Genomic DNA, 12,755 nt, shown 5'->3' on the forward strand with positions numbered 1-12,755 from the left:
CGATTTGAAGCGAAACATCTTTGCGTCAAGCAACCCAGTCCACTCGAAGATTCAAGCTTCTCTACTATGGAAACCACCTGGACAACTGAGAGCCTACACAGAAACAATCCTGGAGCTGATCTTTAATGAGTTAATAGCATTTTAAAAAGGAATAGTTTACATCATCTGTCATGCTTGGTTATCATGTTACGGGGTAACATATGTCATACGTCACAGAATCCAATGGACGTCGACCTTGCTTGACCATTATTTTGGCGACCAAGCATTCAACACCGTCAAAACTATTTTGTTTATTAAATCTTTTATTTCAACCAATAATTTGCATCACTTTATACCAAAATTGGAACAACTTTAACTTTTGACCCCTGTACAAACTGGAACTGATCTTTGTCACCATTTTTGCTGTTCTTGACCCAAAACTCCATGGAATTCAGTCATAGATGGTATATACTATACTTTTGGGAATCGTTATGAACAGACAAATAATGTGGTATAGGTTTCAACATGATTGGAGAATTTTTACATTTTGACCCCTGTGTAATTCTTTATTGACCCCTGTAGCTCATTAGAGGTCAGCTCCATTAGCTATATGAATTTTTCCCTGACTGGTTCCTCACTGCTGTGTAAAGTGACAGTGAATGTTGGTGTATTTGTGAACATAATGTATGATGCTTTCTCCTCAGATGATGGCACTGTGTATTCCTTTGGTGAGAACAAATTTGGCCAGCTTGGACAGGGAACCCAGACGGATGCTGTCCTCAGCCCAGCACTGGTAAGATAACACTGTCTGCATTGCTGCTGTGACACTGGTCAAGTACTTCGTGTCATCTGCTTCTTTCAGTGCTCAAATAAAGAAATGCGGTCAATGCGTGAGGAAAAAAAAAATCCTCTATTTATTCTTTCCTTTATTATCTTTGGTCTGTATGTAAAATAACAAGCTTGCTTCTTCATCTAGCTGCAACCGTGTTGTCAGCTGAAAATGTTGTCGCGTATGAAAATACCAATAAGCAAACTGAGCTTCAGAAGATGGCGGGTGGGGTGAGCTGAGGTAATGCTGGCTGTGCTGCTAGGTATATTTGAAGATTATGTCCTCAATGTTGACCTGTTAAGAAGATATTAAACTGAAACTACTCTGAGCTTGAAAAACAAAAACAATTTTTTTACAAAAAATAAAATATACGAGGTCTGTTAGAAAAGTATCCAACCTTTTTATTTTATTTTTTTTTTTCAAAAACCTGATGGATTTGAATCACGCGTGCTTGCATGAGCAAACCTTGAACCTTCGTGCGCATGTGTGAATTTTTTCACGCCTGTCGATTGCGTCATTTCCTGGTAAGCAGCCTTTGTGTGAGGTGTGTGTCGTGCGCTTGGCGTTTTTTCATTCCAAGGAAAAAGACGGAACGACTGGAGCAGCGCGACTGCATCAAATTTTGCCAGAAACTGGGCGACAGCCAGGTGGAAACCATTCGGATTATTTAGACGGCTTTTGGTGACGATGCTTTGGGCATCACACAGATTAAGGAGAGGTACAACCGGTTTAAAGACAGCCGCACAACGGTGGAGAGTGAGCCATGCTCCGGTCGGCCATCAATATGCTGAAATGACCAGATCATTTCCAAAGTGAATGCTGTGGTGATGCGGGGCCGTCGTGTGACTATCCGAGAAATTGCGGAAGAGGTGGACATCAGGACATTCCACTGTGACAGAAGATTTTGCCATGAAAAGAGTTACAGCAAAAGTTGCAGGTCCGATACTTTTCTAACAGACCTTGTACAGTGGTATGTAAAAGTTTGCCCCCCCCCCCCCCCCCCGATGATTTCCATGATTTTCCTTTATAAATAATTGGTTATTTAGATCAGCAATTTCAGTTAAATATATAGCAGACAAACACAGTGATATTTGTGAAGTGAAATGAAGTTTCTAGTATTTACAGAAACTGTGCAATAATTATTTAAACAAAATTAGGCAGGTGCATAAATTTGGGTACCTCAACAAAAAATGCATCATTATTTAGTAGATCCTCCTTTTGCAGAAATAACAGCCTCTAAATGCTTCCTATAGCTTCCAATGAGTCTGGATTCTGGTTGAAGGTATTTTGAACCATTCTTCTTTACAAAACATCTCCAGTTCAGTCAGGTTTGTTCCTTGTACTTGTTCCTCTGCATGAATGCCTCAGTAGATTTTGAACAGTGTTTAGGGTTGTTGTCTAGTTGAAAGATCCAGCCTCGGCGCAACTTCACCTTTGTCATTGATTCATGAACATTGTTCTCAAGAATCTGCTGATATTGACTGGAATCCATGTGACCCTCAGCTTTAACAAGATTCCCAGTACCTGCACTGGCCACACAGCCCCACAGCATGATGGAACCACCTCCAACTTTTCCTGTAGGTAGCAAGTGTTTTTCTTGGAATGCTGTGATCTTTTTCAGCCATGCATACCACCCCTTGTTATGTCCAAATAACTCAATTTTAGTTTCATCAGTCCACAGCACCTTATTCCAAAATGAAGCTGGCTTATCCAAATGTGCTTTAGCATACCTCAAGCGACTCTGTTTGTGGCGTGTACACAGATAGGCTTCCTCTGCATTACAGCATCATACAGCATCTCTTTGTGCAAAGTGCGCTGTATAGTTGAACGATGCACAGAGACACTATCTGCACCAAGATTATGTTGTAGGTCTTTGGAGCAGGTCTGTGGGTTGACTGACTGTTCTCACCATCCTTCGCTTCAGCTTATCTGAGATTTTTCATGGCCTGCCACTTGGGGCCTGAACTAGTACTGTGCCTGTGGTCTTCCATTTCCTCACTGTGTTCCTCACAGTGGAAACTTATAGCTGAAACCTCAGAGATGGTTTAGGGAAGGATACAAAAAGCTATGATGTTGAACAATCTTTGTTTTCAGGTCATTTGAGAGTTGTTTAGAGGCCCCCATGTTGCCCTTAAATACCCTTTCTCATGATTGGATTCACCTGTGTAAGGAGGTCAAGGGTCAGTGAGTTTGCCAAACTAATTTTGTTTTCCAATAATTAGTGCTAAATGTACTCAAATCTATAAAATGACAAGGGTACCCAAATTTATGCACCTGACTAATTTTGTTTAAATAATTATTGCACAGTTTCTGTAAATACTAGAAACTTCATTTCACTTCTCAAATATCACTGTTTGTCTGCTATATGATATATTTAACTGAAATTGCTGATCCAAACAACCAATGATTTATAAAGGAAAATCATGGAAATCATCAGGGGTGCCCAAACTGTTACATGCAACTGTATAACATTGTCACATGCATGGAGGCTACTGGAGATTTCAAAAGGAGAATAACACAGGAGCACTCAGGATGAACTTTAATGGCCACATATTCAATCATAACAAGCCCAAAAAGCCACCACCCTGACCAGTGATTTATTTTTTCCTTGTATGACCTCACATAAGCTGAAATCCAAACTCGCATATGATAAGCAGACATGGCAACTCTGGCTAAAGTCCACTGGTCTGGTGTGTGATGTGTGCTGCAAAGCATTTTGCAGAATTCATAGTTCTCACAAAAAGTGTTCCTGCCCGGCACACCAGACGAAAACCGTGCTGTCACAGACATTTAGGGAGGTGTGGTAATGAATGCTGTTCTCCCTGTATTTAATTGGGTTACAATCAGCTGTTATTTGAAGGTAAAAATCTTATTTGGTGTGGTTTTAAAGCCTGCTGTACACTGTAGGATTTCAGCAATCTTACAAGTTCACTGTAAACCACACTGAGAAAAGGATATATTGAGTTTAGGTCAGACTCCCAACCTGATGTGTGCAGACTGTGTGATGTAACAGAGAATCCTAGAAAACACTCAGAATGTAACATCAGGGCTCGAAATAGTACGTGCATGTGCTAGTTTGTACACGTATTATTTGAGCGGTGCACGTAATTTTATACTCACTAGCACTGATGCAAGTAACTTTATGCAAGTTTTTTCAACTATAAGCACCAGTAGAATGAACCAATAAAGGAATAAATAAGAAAAAAAAATTTCCAGTGTGTTGTCTTTGTCTTCCCTGCATTTTATGACTCTCACACACGGAGCGAGTTGCTGTGCTCTATTTGTTGTGTTCGTGCCCGCACATGTAAACAAAGAAAAGAAAAAAACTGGCTGCCGCTGCAGTTCCTCGCTCTCTCTCTCCCCTCAAACTCTGTCATCATTGTGTTATAAACCAGTCACCATTTGTTTTATTATACATCTGTGTAGTTAATAAAATTATCTTCACGGACGATTAGTTTGCGCGAGCACGTGAAAAAAAAAAACTAGCTGCCGCTGCGGTTCCTTACGGAACCCGGGAGATGTCACTTAAAGTGATATTTTTTCCTGGCCATGATAATTCGTGCGCATGTTTTCCTTTAATTGAGCCCTCGAATTAAAAAAACGTGTGCACGTTTTCCTTTCGTTCAAAATGAACTCCATAATATGACCTAAACTGTCATACTCATGACGGGGAGACGCTTCGCCCTCAGCATCCTTTTTAATGTGCTTAAACTCCAGATGATGCTATGCTGGGCACCTGGAGTTCTCTGTATGTCCTTGTGCGCCCAAACCATGATGATACACTCTGACCAGATCCGTTTCTAATGGGGAAATGTATTACACTGTCTGCTGGTTTGTTGACTAATAGCCAACATTTATGTGTCAAGACAATATTGAGTGCATGTTTTACAAATTGTGGCCACTTTTAAGTAGATCGTGCCCTTGTTTCACTCAAACGATGCTTAAAATGTGCGCACAATATCATAAAACGTGCGCACAATGTAATAAAATGAGCGCACAATATAATAAAACGAGTGCACATTCTCTCCACATGCAAAACGTTTTGCGATGACACTTCCAGGACTCCATAGTTCCTCACTCTCTCTCCCCTGAAACTCTGTCATAATTGTGTTTATAAACCAGTCACCATTTGTTTTATTATACATCTGTGTAGTTAATAAATAAAATAATCTTCACGGCGATTCGTTCGCAAGCGCACGTGAAAAAAAAACAAAAAACTGTCTGCCGCTGCTGCTGCTCTCCCCTCAAACTCTCCCCAGAGAGGAAGAGTCTGACACATCAGAGGAGGAGTTTTAAGGTTGATATAAGACTGACTTTTGGTTGTGCAAGTAACTTTTCTTTTTTTTTTTTTTTTTTTGGTGCAAGTAATTTTTTTGTTACTAGCACCAGTGCAAGTAGGTTAAAAAAAAATGTATTTTGACCCCTGAACATCATCATGTCACAATGGCAGCCAAGACAACAGAAGAAGCATTTTGTATTTGCTTTTATGCCACACAAAATCTGTCACAGTCGAGACAATAGTGCTCATTTATGGGAGCAGATTGGACAGACTGAGTTTCTGCTGAAGCTCACGGTTTTATCAGCTGTTTAGAAACACATTCATTTATTTCTTTATTTTCAGTCAAAGGACTGGGATGAAGGCTTCCTCACTTTGCCTGTGCTTTTCTGCCAAGTAAAAAAAAAAAAAAAAAAAAAAAAGTGCACAAAGGCTATATTGTCGTGTCCTTGGGCAAGACACTTAACCCACCTTGGCTGTGTATGAATGAGGTGGTGGTCAGATGGACCGTAGGGGCAGAATGGCAGCCATGCTTCCATCAGTTTGCCCCAGGGCAGCTGTGACTACACTAGTAGCTCACCACCAGCAATGTTTGTGAATGTGCGAGTGAATGAATAACACAACTTGTAAAGCACTTTGGGTGTCTTGAAAAATGCTCTATAAATTCAAGTCATTATTATTATTATTGTTGTTGTTGTCATTTTATGCTGCATTTCAAGATGTAGGTTGTAGAATTCAAACATCTAATATCGTCTTTAATCATGAGTGTGACAACGGCTGTCCTTCAGCCTGTCGCACAGTGTGGTGTGAGTCCCCCAAAGATACTGCTTTCTTTTTATTTACAATGCTGATCTTTCATCTGGGACAGCCAAAAATCATACAGTGTATGATTTTAGTATCTGTAAGGTTAGCTTTGGCAACAGTTTATGCTGTAAATTACACAGATTAATGGGTCAATTAATGGTTTTATTCAATATTTATGTTTGTGTGTGTGTGTGTATATATATATATATATATATATATATATATATATGCATGTTCATAAACTTGAAAATATATCATTGAATGTATGTAGACATAATGCATTTCTTTCACTCATCCATTATTTTGGACATCTGTGTTCACAACATATGATTCTGAGCTTTTCATCAAAATGAGCTAATAACAAAATTTCTGCTTCCTCCTTATTGTTCTGATGTTATTTATTGTGCATTTATTGTTTTACTGACCTTAAGTAAGTCCAAAATGGCCCTGATGTCCGTTAGCGTTCATTTCAGGTGTGTGTGTGAAAATTGCCTTCATGCCAAAAAGCAAAAATTATATTAATTTGATTAATATTGATAATAATGCAAGTGGGTGGAATTCTCTGTATTTAAAACTTTACTTTGTAGGACTTCTAGGTTTTAAATTGATGTATTTTACTGAAAACAAATTGTCTAATATCATTGAATCTACATTTACCAGTTGATTTACACTCCTGTCCTCATGTAAGGTCATGTGCTTGGGTACTCGCTAATAAAATGAGATTGCAGATACGAGGTCTGTGAGAAAAGTATCGGACCTTTGGCCGGGGAAAAAAACTGGCTTACCTGGAGCGTTGGAAACCTAATCACCCTCGAAGTAGTCTCCTTGGGACTCCACACACTTCTCCCAGCGGTGTCGCCACTGTTGGAAGCATTCCAAAAAAGCCTCTTTCGGGATGGAGCGCAGCGCTGCCGTCATTGCAGCCATGATGTCCTCCCTTGTCTCAAAACGCGTTCCTTTTAATGGTGTTTTGATTTTTGGGAACAGCCAGAAGTCACAAGGGGCCATGTCAGGAGAGTATGGAGCCTGTGGAACCACAGGAGTTTGGTTTTGAGACAAACAAGTCTGAATTAAGTTGGAGGAATGAGCTGGAGCATTGTCAAGGTGGAGGCGCCAATTTCCTGTGGCCCACAACTCCCGTCTCTTGTGCCTTACAGCATCACGGATGCGACGGAGGACATCTCTGTAATACTCCTTCGTTACTGTTTGACCCTGTGGTGCGTACTCGTGGTGTACCACATCACGGGAGTCAAAAAACACAGTCAGCATTACCTTAACATTGCTGCGCACTTGGCACTCCTTCGGTCGTGGCGACGTGGAATGCTTTCACTGTGACGACTGGAAAAGGTTCAAGCTTGTCTGATGCAATCACACGTGATTCAAATCCATATGGTTTTTGAAAAAAAAAGGTACGATACTTTTCTCACAGACCTCGTACGTACAAGTGGCAGAAATGAGTTTCCCTTGCCGGATATCTGGGCTTATACTCAGGGACAGGGTGAGAAACTGGAATATTCTGGAGAGACTCTGAGTGGAGTCCTTGCGCCTTCTCATCAGAAAGAGCCAGTTGAGGTAGTAAGATCACCTGGAGAGGATGCCCCCTGGGCGTCTTCCTCAGGAGGTCTTCCAGGGATGTCCAAGGAGGACGGAGGACACACTGGAGGGACTATATTTCCCAGCTGGCTTGGGTACGCCTGGGGATCCCCCTGAGGGTTAGGGTTAGGGAAGTGTGGATTGAGCTGCTTATTTTTCTACCACAGTGATCTGTGCCTGAATACAGTGAGGCAAATAAGTATTTGATCCACTGTCGATTTTGCAAGTTTTCCCACCTACAAAGAATATAGAGGTCTGTAATTTTTATCATAGTTACACTTCAACTGTGAGAGACAGAATCTAAAAAAAATCACATTGTATGATTTTTAAATGCAATTTGATTTGTGTCTGTAAAAAAAAAAAAAAAACCCTAATGTCTCCGCGTCCTTGTTTCATCCAGATTTCATATAATGGCCAGCCGCTGGTGAAAGTGGCTTGTGGTGCAGAGTTCAGCATGGTGGTGGACTGCAAAGGAAACCTATACTCCTTCGGCTGCCCGGAGTACGGACAGCTGGGTATGCACATGATGAGAGGACGGTGGTCATCTGTGTTTTTGTGTGTGTGTGACATCTTACAAACTCGTGGTTAGGTCTGTGGTCAGAGAACAGTTGGTTACATTTTGTTGATCAAACATTATAGAATTATTATTCTTTGGTAAGAGAACGGTTGCTTACATTTTATTGATAAAACCTTTTAGGATTACTATTCTTTGATACTGTTTTTTTTTTTTTTTTTTTTTTTTTTTTTTTTTTTGTAAGAGAAGGCACAATGGTTTCCTCCTCCATTGTGCCAAAAGTTTCATGTGAGAGAGCAGAAATCCACTTCGAGAAAGCGAGGGCGCGCTGGACGCTTATTCCTCCTTGTTCGCTTCCTCCTGGCAGTACCTTTTCCTCGCTCAGGGAGCTGCTTCCTGAGTGCACATGCACACAGATAATTTCCACACTCAATCTCTCCACATGTGAAATGAATGCATGTTTTTTTTTTCCCCTGTCTGCATATATAGTCATGGTAAATGCCACACTGGCAGAACCATTTATGAACATTAATACACATGTATGCAATTTATTCTTGCAGGACAGAAGGTATGTAGTCTGTGAGTGAATGTAGTGTGTGTGTGTGTGTGTGTGTGTGTGTGTGTGTGTGTGTGTGTGTGTGTGTGTGTGTGTGTGTGTGTGTGTGTGTGTGTGTGTGTGTGTGTGTGTGTGTGTGTGTGTGTGTGTGTGTGTGTGTGTGTGTGTGTGTGTGTGTGTGAGACCCCCATCCGCCCTTCCCAGCCTACAACATCCTACTCAAAGCCAACTGACAACTTCTATCAGGAAGGGCCGACCACCAAAACAACACAAAGACAGACAAAAACAAGAGACAAGTGGTGAAGACAATAACTGTGATGTGAGACACCGAGGACACGGGACCATACAACATACCAGGACAAACAACCACACATGAACAAACAGTGACAGCAACAGTCTGTTGTCTAATTAGTGAGCATCCATACCCTAATCTAGAACACCATAGTGTTAATCCCATTGAGAGCACCCAAAAACCGAATTGTGTCGGCCACAAACACACAACCATCCACACACAGAGACCCAGATCACAGCTAAATATCTGATCACTACTGTGGCTGGTGTGTTGGGCCAAGACAAGAGTACAGAACCTTACCATATGACATGGACCACTCCGGCACGTCAGAAGCCACACGGCCAGCCACGGGTCCAGGACGCAGGCCCCCAGGGGAGCCAGGAGAAAAGGGGCAGCAGAAGGGCACAGGGCCAGGAAAGGCAGCCACCAGACAGCACAGCAAACCAACAGGGGAATGGTCCACCGGCGCCGGAACACACACCCCAACAACACCCAGCAGCTGCCCACCCCCCAGTGCCAACACCCGCGCCCCATGTTTTATCTCGCGAGTGCTTGGCACTAATGTGATGCCATCCCCAACACCCAGTCCATGCAAGCATTGAACAGCGTCTGAGCCACAACACACCCCTGAAGAACGCCAGACTTGACCAATAAAAAAAAAAGGATTCTGCCACTTCTGCACTTACAGAGTGCCAGTCTGGGCTGGGCGAGAAAATGATAGGAAGGATTTAAAGTGTACTGATTCCACTTACAGGACTTCGAAAGAATCCTGTTATTTTTTGTTTCTACTTCCCCAACTTGGGAATGGTGATTTGTGCTGTCTTCCTTGGATGTGGTAGCCATAAAGTGATAATTTTGATGCAGTTATGGTAAAATTACGTCTGACAGTCTGGTTAAAGCAGTTGCACGTGCAAGTCATGAGGTCGTGAACATATCTTGATTCAAAAACTGCCTCTTGCTCTGCTTGCTGTGCCGAGTATAGTGCACAAAGCATGTGCACAGCTGAGCTTGCTGAAAGTTGACAACTCCAGAAAACGAGTGTTGCTGACTTTTCCCCGTGTGTCTGCTCTGCAGGACCACTGACCTGAATCAGTTCTCATTAGAGGGTAGGACTGAGTTTAATTGTGGACACCTTGTTTTCACTTTTCATTCAGGACCACATGGAAAAGTTGCTTGTTTTCATTGCTCATTAAGTTCTTTATTAAAGTGGAAAGTAAAGTAGCATTCATCTGTTTTTGTGGAGGGCTGATCCGAAAATGATCTGAACTGTAGCATTTAAAATGGTACCCAAGCCAAAGCGTAGGTTTTGTAATCTGTAACATACTGATTTATCATGGGCTGATTAGTTTTTTTCTTTGCTTTCTTCCTTTGAAGTATTTCCCTGCAATTATACATAATTTTGTGACTTATAACAGTGAAAACTGTAGCTGAGCACAAACCAAATGCAAGCTGAAAACATGTCATCACAGTGGCGTTTTGGGAGATGAACTACAGCGGTTTATAAAATGCTGTGCGTGGTGTTTAACCCTCTGGGGTCCGAGGGCGTTTTTTGGACAGTTCACTCGCCTGGCATAAATGTTTTATTATTGCTGTAAACAGCTCTCCCTGCATCCCACAATCAGGTTTTATTTCTCTTTTTTTCAGGACAACCTGTACTTTCAGAATATATATCTTTTTTGTTGTGTTTTATAAGTGTAATAAAGGTTTACAATCAAAAATAGGCAAGGAAAAAATAAAGCGAAAAATAATTTTCCACACATTTATTCAAAACACACAGCAAACTATAATAAAGAACTGTTTTGACACTTTATAAAGGTAATTTGAGGTCTTGTGTGAAAGACTGTACAACAAAAAGGTTCAAACAATAAACACAAATGCACATTTTGAACCATATATACAAAATGGTCTATGCGTTTTGTTGTCCATTGAGATGGTAAACAGTGCTTTACACTGAGAAAGCAACAGAGTTATCCAGTAACATTCACATGCAAACTAGTGGAGCAATCCTGATAGTTACACACTCTTTGAGCATGTGAGATTGTCATCAGAGGCTCTCCATGTGCTCCTGCTTTCACAGATCACTGTGCCTAATGGCGCAGGGCACACTGACTATGTACTAATCAAATGTACTCATTGGAGCACCTAGGGGGCTATTCAAACGGGTCAACTAGTAACACATCACCCCTGAAAATGATCTTTGGCTTTTCATGTGAGGTAAATCTGCCCTACGATTGGATTTTGGAAAACCATGTGACGGTGAACCAATTCCGATTGGACACTCATATTACGCACATCATCACACAGCTTCTATGAGGAGTACAAAGATGGCCAATGGCTGGCTTGAAAGTCCGTGGAGTTAACTTTTCAGCAAAAAAAAAAAGTACGTTTCTATCTCATATCATTTAAAAGTTATTTAGAATTTAGTAAAGCTTGGTCTTAGCCGTTGTATATGACAGCGTCGGCCCCAGAGGATTAAAGAAGAAATGCATAGTTTTTCTGTGTACTGCTACTCCTTATTTTACACCAATTTTAGATTTACTCTGTAATCCTGCAAAAAATAGGAACAACATAACCTGCCACCATAAAAATCAGTAATTATTGATACTGACTGAAAAGAGGAATTTTATTGTGACAAAAATTGCAGCTATATTACCCAGCAACTTGTTGGGGATCTCGCTAATTCTTAGGATATCTGTGGCAGGATGGCTCAGTCAACCCTTACAGCAAAACTCAGTCAAGGTTACCACGAAACAATTCTGATATTTATTCAGCTCAAAGTTGCAGTCGGGCTCCAAAATAGTTTGAAGCTTATGTTGAGGCACTGAACTACCTTCAAAGACTGATGGCAATTTTTTTTTTCCTTTAAGTTTTTTCAAAATACATTTCCCAGAATGATTTATGCCTGAAAGACTTTATGCCTGAAAGACTTTGATTTAAATGGTAGAAAGATCTACGTAAAAATCACAGCTCCATTTTGCAAATCCTGAAAGTTATCTCGGCTACATGGGAACATTGACATAACATTTTACCTTGATCACGATTGTGTGAAAGACAAGAATTCCACATACATTCTGTTAGTGTTTATTTACATTTTGTAATATTGTGTGAACACAGGACTGTGTGTTCTGTGTGTTAATGCAGGACACAACAGTGATGGAAAGTTCATTGCCCGTGCACAGCGCATTGAATTTGACTGTGAACTAATTCCCCGCCGGGTCGCAATCTTCATTGAGAAGTCCAAGGATGGCCAGATCATGCCTGTGCCCAATGTGGTCGTCAGAGATGTGGCTTGTGGAGCAAACCACGCGGTAAGGAAACTATATTTGAAAATGTCTTTCTCTTTAAAAATTGAGAATGTCACTTCAAAATGCTATCAACATCTTGAAATTTAACAGAATGGCGGTTTGGTTGCATTGGGGGGCCTTAACTGTTATTTTTTTCACTGTTGTTATTAATGTCATATAATGACAAGCAAGCCTTGCTATTTATTGGGGGGGGGGGGGGGTGGGGGGTAAAGCAGCCTGTCATCCAAATTTCTCAAAGTTTTCCTGCAGTTCTTTAATGGTATTAGAAAGTATAATTTGAAATATGAATGGAATCACCCAATGCAATAATGTCAAAATATAACTTTATTTATCTGCAGGTGACAATTTCATCTGTTTTGAAGCTGTGCTGGTGGTCTGGTTTTACAACTGTTTTCAGTCAACGTCAAAATTAATATTCCGTTATTTCAGGGTTTTTTGTTTTGTTTCGTTAACAAAAATGAAAACCAAAGAATTCTGTGGTGATTTTTCTCAATACAATGAGTGAAACTGAAGCGAACAACATGAGCCGTGATGTTTAAGTTACATTACTCCGTTTCCCAGGTAATTATTTTTTCACGTCGTTAAGGGAGCATTCCTGAACCATAAG

General features: G+C 40.9%; 1 protein-coding gene across 1 annotated transcript in view; it reads left to right on the plus strand.

Annotated features, from left to right (window-relative positions):
* The window catches only part of rcc2 (regulator of chromosome condensation 2), a 112,990-nt gene that overhangs the window by 83,240 nt on the left and 16,995 nt on the right, over positions 1-12,755 (plus strand). The window contains exons 6-8 of the mRNA XM_034171654.1: positions 684-772; positions 7,882-7,996; positions 11,985-12,151. Coding sequence (XP_034027545.1) covers positions 684-772; positions 7,882-7,996; positions 11,985-12,151 — 371 coding nt within the window. The remainder of the gene's footprint in view (positions 1-683; positions 773-7,881; positions 7,997-11,984; positions 12,152-12,755) is intronic.

The sequence above is a fragment of the Thalassophryne amazonica genome, chromosome 6, assembly GCF_902500255.1.
Source record: "Thalassophryne amazonica chromosome 6, fThaAma1.1, whole genome shotgun sequence".
Lineage (NCBI taxonomy): Eukaryota > Metazoa > Chordata > Actinopteri > Batrachoidiformes > Batrachoididae > Thalassophryne > Thalassophryne amazonica.